The 19,229-nt window shown below is 35.4% G+C and overlaps 2 protein-coding genes across 3 annotated transcripts; both read right to left on the bottom strand.

Annotated features, from left to right (window-relative positions):
- Positions 1–649: 649 nt before the first annotated feature.
- Positions 650–7,724, bottom strand: LOC129239688 (uncharacterized). Its single transcript, XM_054875399.1, has 4 exons — positions 7,309–7,724; positions 7,072–7,240; positions 1,211–1,528; positions 650–1,142 (listed from the first exon to the last, which is right to left on the bottom strand). The coding sequence occupies exons 1-4, from the start codon at positions 7,665–7,667 to the stop codon at positions 729–731; spliced, it is 1,260 nt and encodes a 419-aa protein (XP_054731374.1). The 5' UTR covers positions 7,668–7,724; the 3' UTR covers positions 650–728.
- A 5,404-nt stretch (positions 7,725–13,128) lies between these two features.
- LOC129239687 (uncharacterized) lies at positions 13,129–19,023 on the bottom strand. Of its 2 annotated transcripts, XM_054875398.1 has the most exons (5): positions 18,589–19,023; positions 16,658–16,826; positions 15,191–15,508; positions 14,691–15,109; positions 13,129–13,425 (listed from the first exon to the last, which is right to left on the bottom strand). In XM_054875398.1, exons 1-4 carry the CDS (start codon positions 18,957–18,959, stop codon positions 14,696–14,698), a joined length of 1,272 nt encoding a protein of 423 aa, XP_054731373.1. In that variant the 5' UTR covers positions 18,960–19,023; the 3' UTR covers positions 13,129–13,425; positions 14,691–14,695. The 2 variants fall into 2 exon arrangements, with proteins under 2 accessions (XP_054731373.1, XP_054731372.1); XM_054875397.1 differs by lacking the exon at positions 13,129–13,425 and having other exon boundaries at positions 14,649–15,109.
- Positions 19,024–19,229: the final 206 nt, after the last annotated feature.

Here is a 19,229-nt window from a genome sequence, read left to right as displayed (position 1 = left end):
ATAGTAAAACTAAGAAAAATGGTATAGGAGAAATTTCCAATACACCCCCAAAATCTCTTTTTTGGCCATAAAACTGTTTTTCAGTAGGTTGATGTGAACAATCACTCCTAACTTCGCCAATTTCTATCCAATTTCAAATTTGTTTTTCTAGTTCGAAAGAACAAAAACAAACCTTTTTGACAGTGTGTTGACAATTTTTCTGAAATGACAACTGACGAGACTGTAGACGGAAGTGTTTGGAATTTTTTTATTTTTTTTCTATTTTTTCAACTTTGACATGATTTTTAAGATATTATTCGTTATTGAGGATTTTTTTTAGTACACTACTGTTATAATAAATTTAATTTGGCGTCGAATGAGCTATATTTGACTGTAATTGAATTAAAATTAATAGAGTTGTGTGAGTTTTAAGATTTTTTTTACTAATTTGGTATGTAGGTACTATAACTTAGCTAAATGGGAATAAGGACGTGTTTTGATGCGCTATTATAGATTCGTGATATTTATTGGAGCATATATGTATACATAAGAGTACACTGTACTACATAGAACAGAACTGGTTAGAACTTACGAAAATATCTGACATATTATCACACATTTTTTTTTTAATAGAAATATGAAAAAGCTCCCATGAGAACACAAATATGTATAAGTATGGACAGACCTACTTATCTGTATTTAATTGTATTCAATTAGCGATTTAAGATGGAATAAAACTAAAAACCCTTTCAATCCAATACTTTCAAATCATCGAAACGTTTTAACGCATATTTCAACGTTTCCATAGTACGTGGATTGCTCTGGAACATTAATTCAATTTTGCGGCGCGCAAATTCCTCATCATAGAACTTTTCCAATGAATTGTCGTGTGAATCCATACTAAACATTGACATTAGGGGGAAAAAGCCGAACGCAACGAAAAAGCCAAAAGCCTCACGCTGCGCTATCTCACGCAGAACATCGGTAAATTTGGGTAGTGGAGCCACGTATGGTAAGCCTTTGAGAGACCTCATCAGGCTATCATAGTAAGTTTCAATTAGCGATTCACGATCGTTCTTCAACACATCCAACTGAACGCTGGTATTCAAGAAATAATTAATATCGAAACCAATGCTGCCATAATAACACAGTTGAAAATCGATCTGTAAGTGATAATTAAAGTTTTAGGAGTCGATTCATTATGGAACATTTCAAACTTTGTAAAACTTACAAATCGTACTTCACTTGGAGCTCTGAACTTTAACGATTTGCTATCGTATTTGAAGAATAAATTATTAACCCACAAATCGCCATGATTGAGAACATTCACTTCTCCTCTTAGTGGATAGATAGATTCGAGCACACGTTCCGTGAAGTGATCATAGTATTTCAGCAATTTCTTGGAAATCGCTTCCAAATCGGGATACTCACTAATAAGTGTGGCGAGTTTCAATAGTTGCGCACCAAATAGTGCTTTGAAAGCAACCGTTTTGATTGAGTCAGTATTCAGTAGGCCGAAGGTGTAATGATCGATGATTATATCAGGTTCCTGAGAAGGAAATTTAAATGTTTGTAGAGGATTTTCTTTATAAATAAATAACAAATATTTAAAGAGATTTTTTAAGTTTTTTTTTCTAATATTATATGTGATAAAAAAGAAGATTTAATGTATTGGGTATGGGAATGAGTTTCCGCCCTCTCTTAGCCAAACGTGCGAATTATTTAAACAATTAAATAATACGTGATATTATGTCACGTATGTGCCATTGGAAGCTATAACTTTACTCTATCTCTCTGATGAAAAATTCGAATTCTTTTGATTTGATCCGTTCATTGAGCCAGTTTGCGACGCTCTCGTAAGAACTGAACTGCTCTCCAATAAGGCTGACTGCATTGATCGGAACAGATGGTAGTCCGAAGGTGCTTTGGCTGGGGAATACCTTGGGTGGGGCATGATTTCCCAATTCAGTATCTTTAAATATTTTTGGACCGATTTAGCAACGTGTGATGTGACGTTGTTATGAAGCAAAATTAGTTTGTCGTGCTTACCGTCACATTCCGGCCGCATTTCTTTGAGATCTCGACTCAAACGCATTAGCTGCAGTCGGTAACGCTCGCCAGTGATGGATGCAGATGGTTTAAGGAGTTCATAATAGATGACACCCTTCTGATCCCACCAGATGCACAACATAACCTTTGACCATTTTTTATCACCAGTGACGAACGTTTACCGACGATTGATCTGTCAACATCCAACTCTTTAGACATATCATCAAGCGTCCGACATGCGTCTTCACCTCGTTCGATCTTTATCACTCACGTCGAAATTGCCACTTTGGAATCCTCGAAACCACTCTTTACAAGAGGTATTTGATGGAGCGTGATTACCGTAAATATTGATCAATATACGACACGTTTCAGCTGTACTTTTCTTTAAAAGGTAATAATGAAGCATGACTTCCCGCAAATGCTATAATATTTTATCGGGACGAACGTAGACATTTTTGACGTCAGACATTTTTACGCTTCAAACGAATGCCAGTTACTGCGATCGAGACCTCACATATATGCATTCAATTCATCACTATATTACTAGAGCGAACACAAAAATAGTATCGGTAGCTACACCTATTTTATGAGGGCGGAAATTTATTCCCATACCGAATATATACTTTTTCTTTGAAATATGATATATAAAAAAAATTAATTGAATTTATCTTAATCCAGCACTAAATACAATAATCTAAAGGTGGCGCAAAATTAATCACCTTATTGGGGGGTTTACAATTCGTGCAAATAGCGTCGTACGTCAATAGTGACAGGTGCAGTATATATATATACATACAAACAGATAAGCAATGAAGCGTGGAAAGGCCAACCTAAGGGCTTCCATCATTCAAAATCATTTATTTATTTAGTAAAAAAGTTATTTAAAAACAAAATTGAATGATTAATTTCGCGCCACCTTGTATGGGGTATTTTTATGGACAGCTTGAGAACTATCGATAGCTATGCATAGTTTGTCAGCTGAGAATAGCAAATTGTGTTGACATTTGGGACTTTATAAACCGCGTTACATTTTTACAATTGCATTTTACAATTGCAGTAAAATACTGATTAACATATTCAAATAATAAATATATATATATGTATATATAGGGTGATTTTTTAAGAGCTATAGGAAAGTTTTTCAAAAAAACACACGTAAAATTCAGGAAAATGCATGCAATTTTTTTTAAATCGGTAGTACAGTCCATATAATTTAATGTTTGAAGATTATTTCCCGCAAATGTTGGCCGCGACTGCGCTTCAAATGGTCCATCCGCTTAGTCCAATTTTGGCATACTCTTTCCAATGTTTCGGACAGGATCTCACATATAAATGCTTTAATGTTGTCTCCCAATACGTTAACTGAAACAGGCTTGTCTGAATAGACTTGAGCTTTAACATAGCCCCACAAAAAATAATCTAAAGGTGTTATAGCGCACGATCTGGGTGGCCAATTGACAGGTGCCAAAGTGAAATAAAATGTTCACCGAACTCGCCTCTCAATAAGTCCATTATTACGCGTGCTGTGTGGCATGTGGGACCGTCTTGCTGAAACCACATGTCATGCAAGTCAAGCTCTTGCATTTTGGGCAAAAAAAAGTTGGATATCATTTCTCGGTAGTGCTCACCATTCACAGTTACGTTACGATTCGCAGCATCTTTGAAGAAGTACGGTCCAATGATACCTCCAGCCCATAAACCGCACCAAACTGTGACCTTTCCTGTATACATTGGTAGCTCTTGCAATTCTTCTGGCTGATCTTCACTCCAAAATCGACAATTCTGCTTATTTACGTACCCATTGATCCAAAAATGAGTTTCTTCGCTGAACACAATTTTTCGATAAAAAAGTGGATCTTCGGCCAACTTTCCAAGAGCCCATTTACCAAAAATTCTGCGTTGCGGTAGGTCGCTCGGCTTCAATTCTTGCACCAGCTTTATTTTGCAAAATTTTCCACGTTGTTGAGTAACAGGTAACAGAGGCCCAATTGCTGCGAACGGCACGAATCGATAATTGATGGTCATCATTAATTAACACTGGTCGATACAGCTGCGATATTTTCTTCAGTTCACACTCTACGTAAGCGTGTTGGTGGTTTGATGTCCAATAATATATATTTGGCTCTAAATTTAGTCACAATAGCTCGAATAGCTGCTTTAGTGGGTCGATTAAACTGACCACAAAATGGAAGAAGCGCGCGATAAACTTTCTTAACAGAACACGCACTTTTATAATAAAATTCAATGATTTGCAAGCGTTGTTCGTTTGTAAGACGATTCATGGTTAAATTATAGACCAAACTGAAGATGTTTGACAGTGAAACATAACACGAAACGTGCGTCAGCTGTTTAAACCAACTCTTTAAAAAGATAATAGCTAAAAAATCACTCGTTATATATAATTGGCGCGCACACCCTTTTTGGGTGTTTGGCCGAACTCCTCCTCCTATTTGTGGTGTGCGTCTTGATATTGTTCCACAAATGGAGGGACCTACAGTTTCAAGCCGACTCCGAACGGCAGATATTTTTATTAGGAGCTTTTTCATGGCAGAAATACACTCGGAGGTTTGCCATTGCCTGCCGAGGGGCGACCGCTATGATAGCTAAAATATGATACAAATGCTTTGGTTTCGATGTTGTCAACATATCTTTGAAATACCGCGTCAATTGTTGTTTTTGATCGTGTTGTCGATTCAGTGCGATTGTTACACATTTTTAAATTGAATGTTGTATTGAGAAAGTCAATTAAAGGAACCGCTGTGCCCAATGCAAAATTTACGTTAAAATCGCCACTTAAAATCATTGGAACTTTATAGTAATTTTTTCTAAGTATCCGCGATACTTCTGGTGTATACTTTATTAAATTTTCGTGAATGAATTCCGTGATGCTATTTATTTTTTCTGTCGATATTCACGACACTTTTCTGCATTATTTTTCGGCATAATTGCGGTACATATTTAAAAATGAAAATATTTACGAATAAAATTTACGGACGCAATACAGCACACGCGGTTGCTATTATGAGCGTCGTAACGCTCATTATATATTACATATATATATTATATATTACACAGACGTACTAACATACACACAAACATTCGTAGGACGCTTGGTCTAAGCAAGTATTAGGTAGTGTAGTATACATACTACAATACTCACTACACTAGCGTGGCTCAGCAGTACGCAGTCACATACATATACGTATATCAACATATAACGCTTCGTAGTGTCGCTTTTTCGTTTCATCGAGTCTCAAATCACTCCCAACGATTCTAAAGAAGTTTTCAATTCAAAAAAATTCCGTTGTACTCGTTAAATAAGAATAATGGATATTCCGTTTTTAAGTTTCGGTTAAGGGGAGAGTATAGATGAACACATTTGAGAACCCACCTTTTCTAAACTCGAAAACTTCTTTTATTTGCTTTGGTTGTGTGTCTTCAAGTAGTCATAACAACTGAAGCCTTGAGACTCCATCTCGGGAAATAAATGGTAATTTTTCAATATATTTTATGACAAATTTTAGGAACATGGAAGAAAATTTGAAAAGTTAAAAATAGAGCCTTTTAAAACATTTTTTTGTGGGAACATTTATGAAGATAATTAAACTAAAATACTGTCTTACTTATAACCTATCTAACTGTACTCCATTTATGCAATTCGGATTGGAAAATTATGACATACATTTTTTGTACCTCTTGTAAGGGACTTTTTTGGTTTTTTGCCATCTCCATAACTTCTGTAAAAAAATTCTAAATTTTTGTATGCTCATTTTCACCAGTTTGGGCATGAATTTAGCCGATCTACCAAATTTGAGTGAAATCGAAGATCTTCCTGCAGAAAATCACCACTTTTATTTAGATTTGATATGGACTGGCTGGCTGTGTTTTTAAACGCTCGCTTGGAAAAGTAAAATTTCACAGTAGGTTAATCTTAGGTGATTTTAAGAGACCTTCTTAATACAATTGTTGGAGTTTTTGTAGCATAACCAAACCCTGCTTGGGTTAGTAAACTATCAACCCTTATCATAGTGGTCATCTAACGGTAGGTATAGGAAATACGCTTCGACGGGGACGGATAAAAACTGTGTTTAGTAGAGTTGATTTTGAGTGACATGTGATATGTGAGTTTTCTTCATATGTAGAGTAAATATTGTGTATTTCGGAGGTTTTCTGGATAAGTAGGAGCTCGACCTGCGCAAAATTTGAAATGCTTGTGCATGTCTTAAAATCTCAAAATTTACGCAGTATTGTCTATTTTCATTCCGCACGCTATTTAAATTGCTTTCAAAACATGGTTTTGAAAAAAATCCTCAAGACGAAATAAAAAGCAAAGCTGATACAATAAAAGATGCGGCTATCTGCAGCAAAATCATGAGAGTAACGTTGGCTGTCACGTTACGAGGATTTTGTCAACAGAACTCTACCTGCTCATATCACACGAATTTTTACGCTCTTTCAATCAGTTGTTGCTCTGGTGGCAATGAAGTAACATGAGCAGTGGTTGCGTTGATTTCTTCGTATATCACCAACGCAATCTCAGTTTTTGCCTATTTCTGTCGTAAACACATCGCTGCCATAATCTCGCTACGTCAGTAAATCAGGTGAATTCTTCAAATTCGCTAAGAGCCGAGTAACGGTTTGATGTTGGCCACACCTTCGCATTTTGTACATCGTGAATAAAATGGCAAAAATATTGTCAAAGTAGAAAAAAATCGGAAAGTCGTAAATACGAACAACATATCGTACACTAAAAAAATCAACATAAGAATTAGCCGAAGTTATGAGCAATTATTCACATTAATTGATCCAAAAGTGCTTTTTTTTACCAAAAATGATGCGAGTGTGGGTGATGCAAATTGTCTGCCATAACATTTTTCTTAGTTTTACTAACCTACAACTGGTGTCAGGTCTTTATAAAGGTTCCTGAAGATTTTGTTTTTTGTCACACAGTGCAATTAATCTTTTTGTTTTAAATTAAATTTCTCCACGCGATGCTCAAACAGCGAAGTGTATATAATAATTAAAATTGTATTATTTAATTACCCTCTCCGCCATCACCATGGTAAGTGCATGATATTCTCCCAATTTCTTCATAACAATTCGCGCATGTGCTAAGTCAAGCCCAGCTTGGCGGCTCTCCAACGTAAATCCCCGTACACTCAAATCCTCAAACACAATGTTCTGTTCTGGTTCGGTGGTTGAATGAAAGTGTCTGCAAAGGGGAAATCTCATTCATTTATTTGAACATAAGTATTACAGTAATTTTAGCGCTAATATTACCGCGCGGCCAGATTCCATGGCTCACCTAAGTACCACATAAGCGCTTCCACTTTGGGCTTAATATCCAAGTAAAAGATTGTTTCTTTTCGATAGATATTCAAACGACTAAGAACACCTTGCTTTTGTTTTGGCATATTTTTTATTATAACTGTCTGCTCGTGTTGCTGATCCTCGACACTTTTGTATTTGATGATTGCGCGATATATATTACTGCAATAATTTTCGCCACCCATCGTTAGATTCTCTATGGATATTCCTAGAATTTTGAGATCACCTGTACGTAGACCATTCTCCAAAGTTCTCTTGAAGAACTCTGTATTGAAGTAGTTGGGTATTTCACCGATCGCAAATGTGGCCATTTTTTACTCAATAATATTGCAGTAACTTCACTCGATCACTATTTTATCAAAACTATTGCCTATTGCACATATTCAATTCCTTTTAATACAAAGCCGTTTATGATTGCAGATTTTAAAAATTTGCGCATTAAAGAGAATGCCGACTGCATTTCCATAACAGTTTAATTGGTTTCAATTAATGAACCGTTTTTAAGCATTTCGACCGATATTCAGAGTTCAAGTGGATGTGCTCCAATTGACTGACATTTCTAATCAAAGCTAATGCGGCGTATGTAGCTACAATGCTTGAATAAATCGAATAAACTTGTATGTAGTTCAAACTTTTGATCCAAGCTGTTGTCTGCGCTGTGATTTGCATCAGCAAATGCACAGTGTCGCTAGTCCATATAAGCTGCAGCTAAAAATATTACTCCGATTTCTCTTTAATTCGCTAGAGGCCCTTCATTCGATGTAGAAAAAAATAATCTGAAATATCGCGAAAATTAGACAACTGCCATGCCCCTTACTCTAGTAGGCAGGAAAATTAAAAGTCTTTCGATTTTAATGAAATTTAATACATAGCTTCAAATTGTCTAAAAAAAGGTTATATATGAAATGATGTAGAGATCGAGCCACAGACGCGCCCAGCACACGTACAAATTCCTGCTATATTTTAATAATAATGCAAAATTTAATTAATAATTCAATTACACAAAAAAAAAAACCAAAATCATGAACATCCTATCTGACAGAATTATAAATTAAAAGCTAAATTAAAAAATAATTACTAATGATAACTTTGGAAGCCCCAGGGAAGTTCCTCTCTTGCGCACAATCTGACGCGGATTATTGTGCTACCTTGTCGCAATGAGCTCAGCATTTTTATTCGTTCTCAATGTTTACTTGGGCCTTTGCTGTGGGCTGTTTGCCCGAAGTTGTTTCGCGGAAATTTCGTACCAAAGAACGAATCAAATTTTCACTTGGGGTGTCACCCGGTTTTTCTGCACTTTGATGTGTTATAAAATTAATAAGTTCACTCTTTTTGACTGTTTTCAGATTTTGACTGTTTCGGATTGATCCTTTCATAGAGAGCAAGATAAACCTCTCGAAGTATATAAGTAATCTTAATTTAAGATAAATCTTAATTTTTTTCTGTGTAGTTGGTTTCGATTTACAATTGAGAAATCTCTGAAATTTTGTTTTTTTATTTTTTTCGCCTTTGAAGATTATTTATTGGTAATATTCTTTAAAAATTACTGTGAGGTATTCACTAACATATTTTAACAATTTTCGCATAGTTGCCTTTTATTATCTACAATCTTATTGATTTTGCTGTTCGGTAACCCGTTTCACAACAAAAATTGATACAACAATATGAGTTGTTTTGGTTAGCAAAGCGATCATTGCAAACAAGACGACAACAATTTTGGTGCAGTTAACTCAATGAGAAAATATGACAACGTTTTTTTTTAATTAAAGCGGTGAAATTATATTGAATAATCAAAACAATTTTGTTAAGAAAGTGCTGTTACGAAATTGCTACGTTTTTATCCAAATAAAACGGCTCACAATAATTCCTCAGAGTTCGATCACTGGATTGTTAAATCAAATTCATAACTAATGGCCACACAACTTGATTTGTGAAATTTCACTTAGGGGTTACATACGTCCAGCAGCGCCAAAAATGCGCTAAAAGAAAAACTGGTTTTAGAAGGGATAACAATAGAAATAAATATACATTTTACTTTTAAAAATTAATTACTAAATTTTACCTTTAAATTACGTATCTCAAAGTATAATGAGAATAAAAGCTGCTCCACCGTCTCCATCATTTCTCCTTGAAATGTTGATTGATCTGAAAAAGTAAAAAAAATTTTGTAAAATAAAGCTGAGATTATAGATGTCGAGCCGGATTTTCGAATTTCTAAAAATTTTACAATTTACGGTATTTAAAAAAAATATGCGTTTTACGTCATAAGTGCCACATTTTAATTATAAAATTTTGTAATAAAAATCCGGCTCGACAGACAATAGAGAAAATAGAATATTAACTGTATGAGTTATCATGGAGACCGTGCCGGAAGAAGTAGTTTCGAGAAAACGAGTTCAAACAATCAAGTGCATTTCCCTCGAGGTCGCGCGCATTTAAAGAGAGAACTTAAAATTAATTTTTGATTTTATTTTGTTAACTTATGTCTAATCTTCATATTGTATGTCTTCCTGATCAGTAAGCAATTGTTGTTGTTTAATTTTTTCAGTCGATGAGATGTTCCGTTGGCCTCTTTTGTTGCTTTCATAGTCTTGATCCGTGCCGGTTTTAGCCGGTTCAGATTTTTTCCGAGACAATAGTTATATCCCTTATATACAATTGTTATTCCAATTAATCTTTCCATTCTTAACGGCCAGCTGCCTCAAACGAAGGACAGCTGCTCTCGTCGGGCAGTTACATTTTCTACCATAACTTTGTATCTATGAGGAATTTTTAAATCGACTCCCACAGAAATACGCCTAAAACTATTTATAAGGAATAATAATCTTAAAAACAATCGATTTTTTTGAAAATTCTGTAACCCCTTAAACGCTTTACTTTACGTTTACACGTTTAACTTACGATTGAATACTGAATTTTCGTGTTTTGCTACAGTGGGAATATCACGCTTTCATCTACCGTTTCAAAACACAATTGAAAATACACATTTCATTCAATCTCCTTCTTTTATTGAAAGTTATACGAGTAATTAGCAAAAACACTTAGACGTTAGTCTTGTTTGCTATTATTCTTTGCGTTATTCTCTCATTTTGATATCAGGTCAGTCCATAAGTTCGTGCGTATTTTACCCATAATTTAACCTTTGTACGATTTTTGCATACAAAAAATTGTTCGCGGAATATAACGCAACTATTTATATTTTCTTTGATATATTGTGTACTCAACAAAAATAAAATGGAATCTTCGAACGCGTATAAGAGGCATATTTTGTATTTTTTTATAAAAGTGGTAAAAATGCAACAACTGTTGCTGCAGAAATAAACACTATTCACGGAGAGGATACTGTGAGTGTAAGGACAGCGCAAAAGTGGTTTTCAAAATTCCGAAGTGGTAACTGCGGCGTGAAGGATGCTCTGCGTGCTCGTCGTCCTGAAGTCTTTAACTCCGACGCCTTGCTCGAACTCGTGGAAGCTGAGCGAAATTTGACAGTCGATATGATAGCTCAGAGGTTAAATTCATCGCATGGAACATTTCACAGGCACTTGGTTCATTTGGGAAAGGTTTCAAAGCTGGGAAAATGGGTACCGCATAGACTTTCCGTCGCCAACCTTCAGCAGAGAGTGAATCTGTGTTCTCAGCTGCTGCAACGGCTTGAAAATTAAACTTTTTTGAACCGTAACGTTGCTGGTGATGAAAAATCAGTCCTTTACAATAATCCTGTTCCCAAACGCCAATGGTTAGATAAAGTTGAAACACCAGAACCGACCTCTAGCGATGGCCTTCACCCCAAGAAGATTCTCCTGTCTATTTGGTGGGATATGACCGGTATTGTTTATTATGAACTTCTGGAACCAAACCAAACGATAACTGCTGATTATTACTCCCATCAGCTATCAAACCTGAATGAGGCACTTAACAAAAATCGACCGTCTTTAGTGAATGAACGCAAAGTTTTGTTTCACCACGACAACGCAAGACCCCATACCGCAAGGTAAACATTAGGCAAGCTGAACGAGCTCGGATGGGAGCTAATGCCAATCCACCATACTCTCCGGATATTGCACCTTGTGATTATCACCTTTTCCGCGGACTTCAATCCCATATGAGTAACATGAACTACTCCTCAAAAGAAGCTATAAAAAGGGATATAGAAGCGTATTTTGGCTCCAAGGACAAAAAATTGTTTGAGCAGGAAGTTAAAAATTTGCCTAAACGTTGGGAAGACATTGTAAATAATGAAGGATAATATATTATTGATTAATAAATACTTTAAACATCTTTTTTATTAATTTCAAAACCATCTTTAAAAAACGCACGAACTTATGGACTGACCTGATATTTTATTTGGCGGATATGCCACTCTTTATTGATACTACTCCTCTCTTTCCCTCTCTAATAAATGGAAAAATTGAGTTGTTTACATTTAATTGTAGGCAAAAATAACAATTGGCGAATCATTTAAAGTTATTGAATTGCACTACAAAATAACATCTTAAAATTACGAAATGAGTATAGGACGGTCTGAAGCCCTAAGCTCAACTAAGCTCACACCTTTTTCACTCCTGTTTTTATAAAGTTGATTAAATGTATTTAGCTTTTACTTAGTTTGATGAAATTAAATTATTCGACTAAGACCACACTTTAAACAACTCGTGAATTCGTACTGGAAATGGTATTACAAGAGAATTAATAACGGGCCATATTGCAGGCCTCTGCAGCTTATATTTCGTAAAGACAGCCTTAAACTTGTGCTTTTGATGTATAAGAAACGTAGTTACCCTTTTTTTAAAGAAATAAATTTAGTTTTTGTGTACTAAAAATTCAACTTTGTCTTTCTCTTTGCACTTAAACTAGCTTTTCATTTAAATAACGGTAGTTGGCGACTGCTTATGGCCTAAACAAAAATGCAAAGTTCTACCACATCATAATTATTCTATGCAAAAAATCATTGATGCTGGTTTGTTTATTTAAATACTCCCGTTTGTAAAAGTCTTCCACATAACAGATACAAAATTTTACTTCAAATCTGTACGTCCGCGATATGTGAATTTTGAAACCCTCGCGAGAGTACCAAACACAAAGTTTTTTTGTTTAAATTTCTTTTATATAGGTATACAATATATACTCGTATATATTTATTCTTATTGGACTCTTTATTTCGGTCTCGCACATATATTTTTTTTTGTTGTGTAAGACGATTTTTCATGGCGAAAAGAACATTCTGACTTTGGTTCATTATGTGCCTTGGTCAATCGTTTTTTTATTGCGATGTTTGAAAGTAGCAGGTGTCATTGGCCTAGAAATTATTACCTTATGAATCACGCACAAGTATATTTCATTGTGTCTGCTTTCTTACTTATCCATCTATATGGTATACTGGGGTTAAAATACGATAATAGATATAAACAATTATTTTCGCTCAGGGTGAATGCTTTCTTATGCATACTTATGCAAAATTGCTCAATAAATCATATCATAATATTGTATAAAATCACCCCCATATTCTTTCGAAAGAGGTAATCTTGAAATACTTGAATAACATTTTATTCAAACCAAGTCGTCCCGCGCAGTGACTCTTAGTCACTATTGAAAATAAATAAAAGCTTTATATCTAACATGTTGCTAAGTTGCTCATATATGTACTATATGTATATTCATTCAATAAATTTGTATTCATTCAATAAAGTTTTACAGATGAATATTTAAATTAATTATTATAATAAAAAATATTTGAAAAAAAAAACAGCAATGAAATCTGCATGAAATCCCACGTAGGTGCTTTGAGCCAAGCGGTGTGACAATAGAAAAAATTTGTGAAGCACTGCAAGCACTCGTATGTTAGTGATAACGGAGTCGAAGGTGATATGAATGAATGCTTTGATGCGGTTGACGGGACGCTATCATATTACAGTGAGACTGATTTCAACAACAAGGCATCTGAAAATTAGAATGAGATTTTGAAGTTTAAGTTGTATTAGTAAACGATGGCATTGTGTGCAATAAAGATCCGCATCTAGTATTAAAGTATCAAAATAGATTGGGTCCGTGTCTGCCCGATCGCCTGTCCGTCTGTGTGAACGATAACGCAAGCAAAAATTAATATATTTCAATGAAACTTCGCACACATATTACTCTTTATCCAAGTTAGTTTGGTATTGAAAATCAATTGATAACTCAGATAACGGATATAAATAAAACATTTTTTCCCCCCAAAGTAACGTATTTGTCATTTAATTAACAATTATACTTTTCATAGGAGCATTTATGGGTTAGTGAATATTATTTATACAACTATCAATAAAATTCGTTTTAAAAGTACAATAAAACATGGTCTCTCAAACTTGGTAAAAATGGCTTAAAAATGATGAGAGGAATACGAGGCGAATTCACGCGTGTATCTCGATAATAAGATTCTCGGCTCAATAAAATTCGCCCAAACTTAGTACGCGCACTACTCCCCAAGAATGATAGAGAAGAATATTGCGCTTTCCGAATTCGCCGTGTCATAAGAGTCCATCAATAAACAAACAAAAGGTAAGGAAATTATTTGCATGTGAAGAAGAAGAGAAATTATACGCACATACTTTCTACCCACGGGGTCTTCCGCATAAAAACGCAAAAACACTACATTTGGAGACTTTATATTAATTTGTGCTTTCACAATTTAACAGACACCCCTTCGTTTTCATTAGTTTAAATCGCACAAATCAGAATACTACCAAGCTATTCACTGAATTTTCACAAACATGTAATTTCTTCTACTTTTGTTTGTTTTATTCGTTTGCTTTGTATTAGGAAGGGCGCTGACGTCAGACTTGTTAAAATCGCGAAAAATAAAGTAACTGTTTTTAATGGCGCCACCTTAGATACTCTAATCGCCTTGATTACTCCGCACCTCATTTAGATCCAACGTAAATATGTATTATTGAGATTGGATAAAATCATACCCACTTTTCTTAAGACTACACTTCCGTCCGTCCATCTAATGTTCTAAGATAATTGTCTTTGAGTTTGTTTGCTTTCAAAAATTAACAGCCAGTCTAAAATAAATTTCACGAAAATGTGCGGGGGTATTTAACACTTCCTTACTTATACAATATTTAATTATTGTATTACTAAATAAATAAATATTGTGTTTGAGTCAATAATCTTATTGCTGTTATTACACTTTCAAAGACTATGAGCGCTGAAATTTATTAATAAATTTACCTATATTTAAATACACAATAATAGCTTTCTTTTATCCCAATAATTTAAAACAAATTGTATAATATAATACATATGTACATCTATAAATCTACATATACATGCGAGTATATCCAGTTCCAATTTACATTCTCTAAAATTCGTCCAAGACGCCCAAATCTTCCAAGCGCTGCAAAGCGTATTTTAGTTGCATTTGTAGACGCTCCTGTGAGAATATTTTCTCGAATTTTTTCCGGGCAAACTCCTCATCCAAAAATTGATCAATACTGCTATCTTCGGACCACTCCTTTGGTATAGTAACGATCGGCAGGAAACCGAACAGTGCAAATAGACCATAAAGTTCTCGTGCACGCAATTCATATTTGAGATCCTCTAATGTCGGAATATTTTCATAGTGAAGATATTTCAGAGTTTCGGTAAAGGTTTGGAAGTAGACGTTTATTAGTTCATCGCGCCGATATTTTAGCAAATCGAGACGTATACTTGTATTGAGTAGGAAATTGAGATCACAGCCGGGGCTGCCATAGAAGTTTACCTGAAAGTCCACCTGAAAGTAAGTCACAGGTTAACTTGTAAAGGTCCCTACGGAGAAAGTGATTAACCATTTAAAATGTATGTATGTACTTACAAAAATTGCGCGCGTTGGCTTAATCGGTTGCTGGGGATCATCATAGGCATACATGAAATTGGCGGTCCATAGATCACCATGATTCATCACAACAATGCGATCGTCTTTGCGGCGTTCGGCCGCACGCAAACATATTGACTTGAAATTATTATGAAAGTGATGTAGTTTCTGGGAGATCTTTTCAAAACCAGGCCAATTCGCTGAATTGATAGCTAACTGCTTCAGTGTGCCGCCAAACATATTTTCAAAGGTATCACTCTTCATTAAAGTCTCTTCGGAGAGCATCCCTTTATTGAGGCGTTTGGTGATGTCGGGATGCTGGAAATACAAAAAGGGCATGATGATTTAGTAAAATACATATTTAAATTATGAAATTTAGGAGAATATTAGTTTTAACAGTTATTCGCTTTGATGGCTTTGACTAAACTGTGCAGAGAAATTTAGGTTAGTGCAAATATTTACTGATGCCCTGAGTATATACATCTGTTTTCAGAAGACAGAATTGCAGAATAATAATAATAATAAGCAACTAGGCAGTAGAATAAAAACAACTTTTTTTTTAGCACACTTTGACCGAGGGGTTTCGTGTCTTGACTACGTAGCCACAGCGTCCTGAGATGATTATGATCGAACTGCAAATTATTAAATTACATTGCGCTAAGTTTACAAAAATTACTACTCCGGGATTTTTGGTTCGGTGATTACAAAAGCGATGCCAGTTTTTGTCGACATTTTGGTGGATCTCATAAGCATAACGTGAGACTATAACCGTGGCAGCCAGTCACATATAACAAAAAAAAAGTGAATTTCGTACACCTGCCATTTTTAGAGCTTTACAATTATATGACTACGATGCTACCCCGGTGAACAAATCCTTCGAACCGTCACTTATGGGTAAATAACGAAAGCAAGAAAATATCTCTATGCACTTGGTATGAATAACTGGTGTTACTTCTCAAAGATGCAAGCAACTGGTGAATCGTCGAAGTCGTGTCGCTTAAGAATAACAGAGAGTTTACATTAAGGGTTACGAAGTAATATGAATTATAACAATATATACAATATAATTAGCGCTGACACTCTTTGTTGTATGTCTTGACGTTGTTTGATAAATGGAGGGACCTAAATCCTACAATTGTAAGCTGACTCCGAAAGGCAACTGGTTTGATGAGGAGATTTTCGATGACAGAAATAAACTCGGAGGTTTGACATTGCCTGCCGAGGGGCGACCGCAATTTGAAAAAACGTTGTCTTTATTTTGGTGTTTCACGGAGATTCGAACCTACGTTGTCCGAATTCCGAATTGTAGTTACGCATCTACCCATTCGGCTACGGCGGCGGCTGTGAATTATTGAAAATAGGAAAAGGACTCTCGAAATCAGGAAAAGTTCTCTGAGTACGAATGAAAAGGACCAAAAAAACTTACACTATTATGTTACTTAATCCTAACATAATATGAAAACTTACTCTGTTCATCAAAACCATTGAGGTGGCATGCAAACGACCCACTTGTCGCAAGATCAATTCGCTGTGTTCCCAATCGAGCTGATCTTGTCGCGATGCAATGGTGAACCCATCAACTTTCAAGTCATCGAAAACGATTGTCTGCATTGGTGATTTAATGGCGTAATAGCATCTGGGTAAAGGAGACGAATATTACTGCAATCGATCGTTGACGAGTTTAGAGTCTTGAGTATAGAGCATAAGTTTATTTAATATAAGGAAAATCACTTTATATGTGCTCCACTAAGGAACTGGGTTACAAACTTATACATATTTTCGCCCTAAAAAAATGTGTCTACGATTGTTGAATTAAATATGCAATATTTTTTTGTGTCACAGCATCAATCGGGCCTACGTTACTGGAACGACTCGGATATGTTTTATGTACTGTAAGCTTAGCAGGATTTTTCAAAATATTATTTTAAGCTGTTATAACAACGCGCGAATGAAAAAACGCGCTGAAAACTGCAAAAACCCACTTCCAAAAAGTGTGGGAGTTTGGCGAAGACGATACAAAGATATAATTTTCAAACGCCGGCGATGGGAATTGGATTCCAAAATTAATTTTCCAAGATTTTTGAAAAACACTTTCCTCAAATTTTTTTAATAATATCTACTATAAAGCATGCTCAAAATTCATAATAATATTTCCATATCTTTTGGAGCAATACCTACACTGAGTTACTAGAAAAAACCGCTCTACCGAAGTACAAGCATACAACTGTATGTACTGGGTCCTTATAGTATTTTTTTTTATCATATGTTATTTTGACAGTGATAGCTCTTTCTAGCTGGAAGTCTTAACAGAAAGTCATTATCATACTTGAACATCGTTGGTAAAGTTTGAGCCTTAGAGCAGCTCGAAATAGACAACGAATTTGCTCGAAAAATTCGCTTCCCTGACGAAACACATTTTCGTCTCGGTGGCTATGTTAGCAAGCAAAACTGCCGCATTTCTGAATCGGAAAAACCGCACGTTATCGTCGCGAAGCCAAGTCATCCTCAAAGAGTGTTAGTTTGTTGAGTCGTCGTTACTGGGCTTTTTTTAGGTTGGCTTGAAATGTCATTTCGGTCAACGTGAGCGCTGCAGAGGCATACATAAATGATGTTATGTAGCCGAAAATGTAGCCAATCTTTGGTTATAGCAGAAAAGCGCACCATGGGCCACAGCCTATGTCGCTATTCATCTTTTGCCCGCCAAGTCTCGACAATGACGATTAGCCGCCCCAGATTTGACGACGTTAGACTTTTTTTTGGCGGGGTGCCATGAAGAACCGAAGTTATGCGAACAATCCAGTAGCGGTTTAGGTCCTTAAGGCGAATATCGAGCAGCCATTCGGGCGATAGAGCCAGACATCGTCAGGTCTTGGATAACTGGATTACCAGCATGTACTACTGCGAAGCAAACCGAATTTTTTATTTTCAAATAAACTAATAATATACCCATTTTCTTTTAATTTTTTGAATTTTTACCCACTACATGGACCACTTTTTACTTTAAAATCGCTACATATCTCACGATTCTGACTATTAACGGATTTTTGAACGCGCGAAGATTTAACACAGTGTTGTTTAGAAAAAAAAGAAAAGCCGTAACAAAGTTTTTTATTTTATATGATTTTCATTTACAAAGACACTCATTTTTCGAATTTTAGTCTCAAGTCGAAAACACTACATTTTATCCGATTGTCTTAATGCAGTATATCTAATATCTAATTTATCATTTCTCCAGAGAGTCCCAAACTATTTGAAAAATTTCCGAAATTGTAGCCACCCTAGTTTACACCACAATTAAAATATCAGAACTTTTTAAATAAACATTATTTTTCTTTTCAAATTTCAAAGAAAGTCTTCTCAATGTGACACTTTATAAAAGGTTTTGTAGAGATACTAACTTAGCACCAAATTTATAACCATCGATAAGTAATTCTAGCCGAGGCAACACATCAAAGTAGGTAAATTTCTCCTTTAGAAATACGCCGACATCTTCCAGGAATCGCGTTTCTTTTGTTATCGGAATAGTTTTGATTATTAATGATAATTGTTCTTGCACTGGTTGCTTTTGATCCGCTGACAGACGCTGAAAGCCAACCAATACACGATAAATGCGCGAACAATAGTTATCTCCGGGGTTGCTGCCCCATTCAAAAATGGCTTCATTAATTGTGACTTTGATTTCACGCAGACCCTCTTCCAGTGCATTCACAAGAAACTCTTCATTTAAGTAGTCGGGAATGTAGATACTGTTAGGATTCCGTATCACCATTTTTTAAGTGCTTTGATATTTTGAAATTATAGTATTTAACTGTTTATTTATGACGAGCGTGTAAAATATAAGAACGCAACGCACCGCAAAATCTATTGGAAACTGACTGTGGTTTTGGCCAAAAAAAAAAAAACGGCGATGTGTTAACATATTTTTCGCTTTGCTTTAGCTACAAATGAGAGGCTGAGAGCGCTGTTTGCTTTCAACACTTTGCTCACCTATATTACGTTATCTTCTAGCTTTCCCCGATAACTAAACGCTCTTTATTAT

Source organism: Anastrepha obliqua, chromosome 2 (assembly GCF_027943255.1).
Source record: "Anastrepha obliqua isolate idAnaObli1 chromosome 2, idAnaObli1_1.0, whole genome shotgun sequence".
NCBI classification, from domain to species: domain Eukaryota; kingdom Metazoa; phylum Arthropoda; class Insecta; order Diptera; family Tephritidae; genus Anastrepha; species Anastrepha obliqua.
Note: the sequence above shows the minus strand (reverse complement) of the source record. Positions and strands in the feature narration are given on the sequence as shown.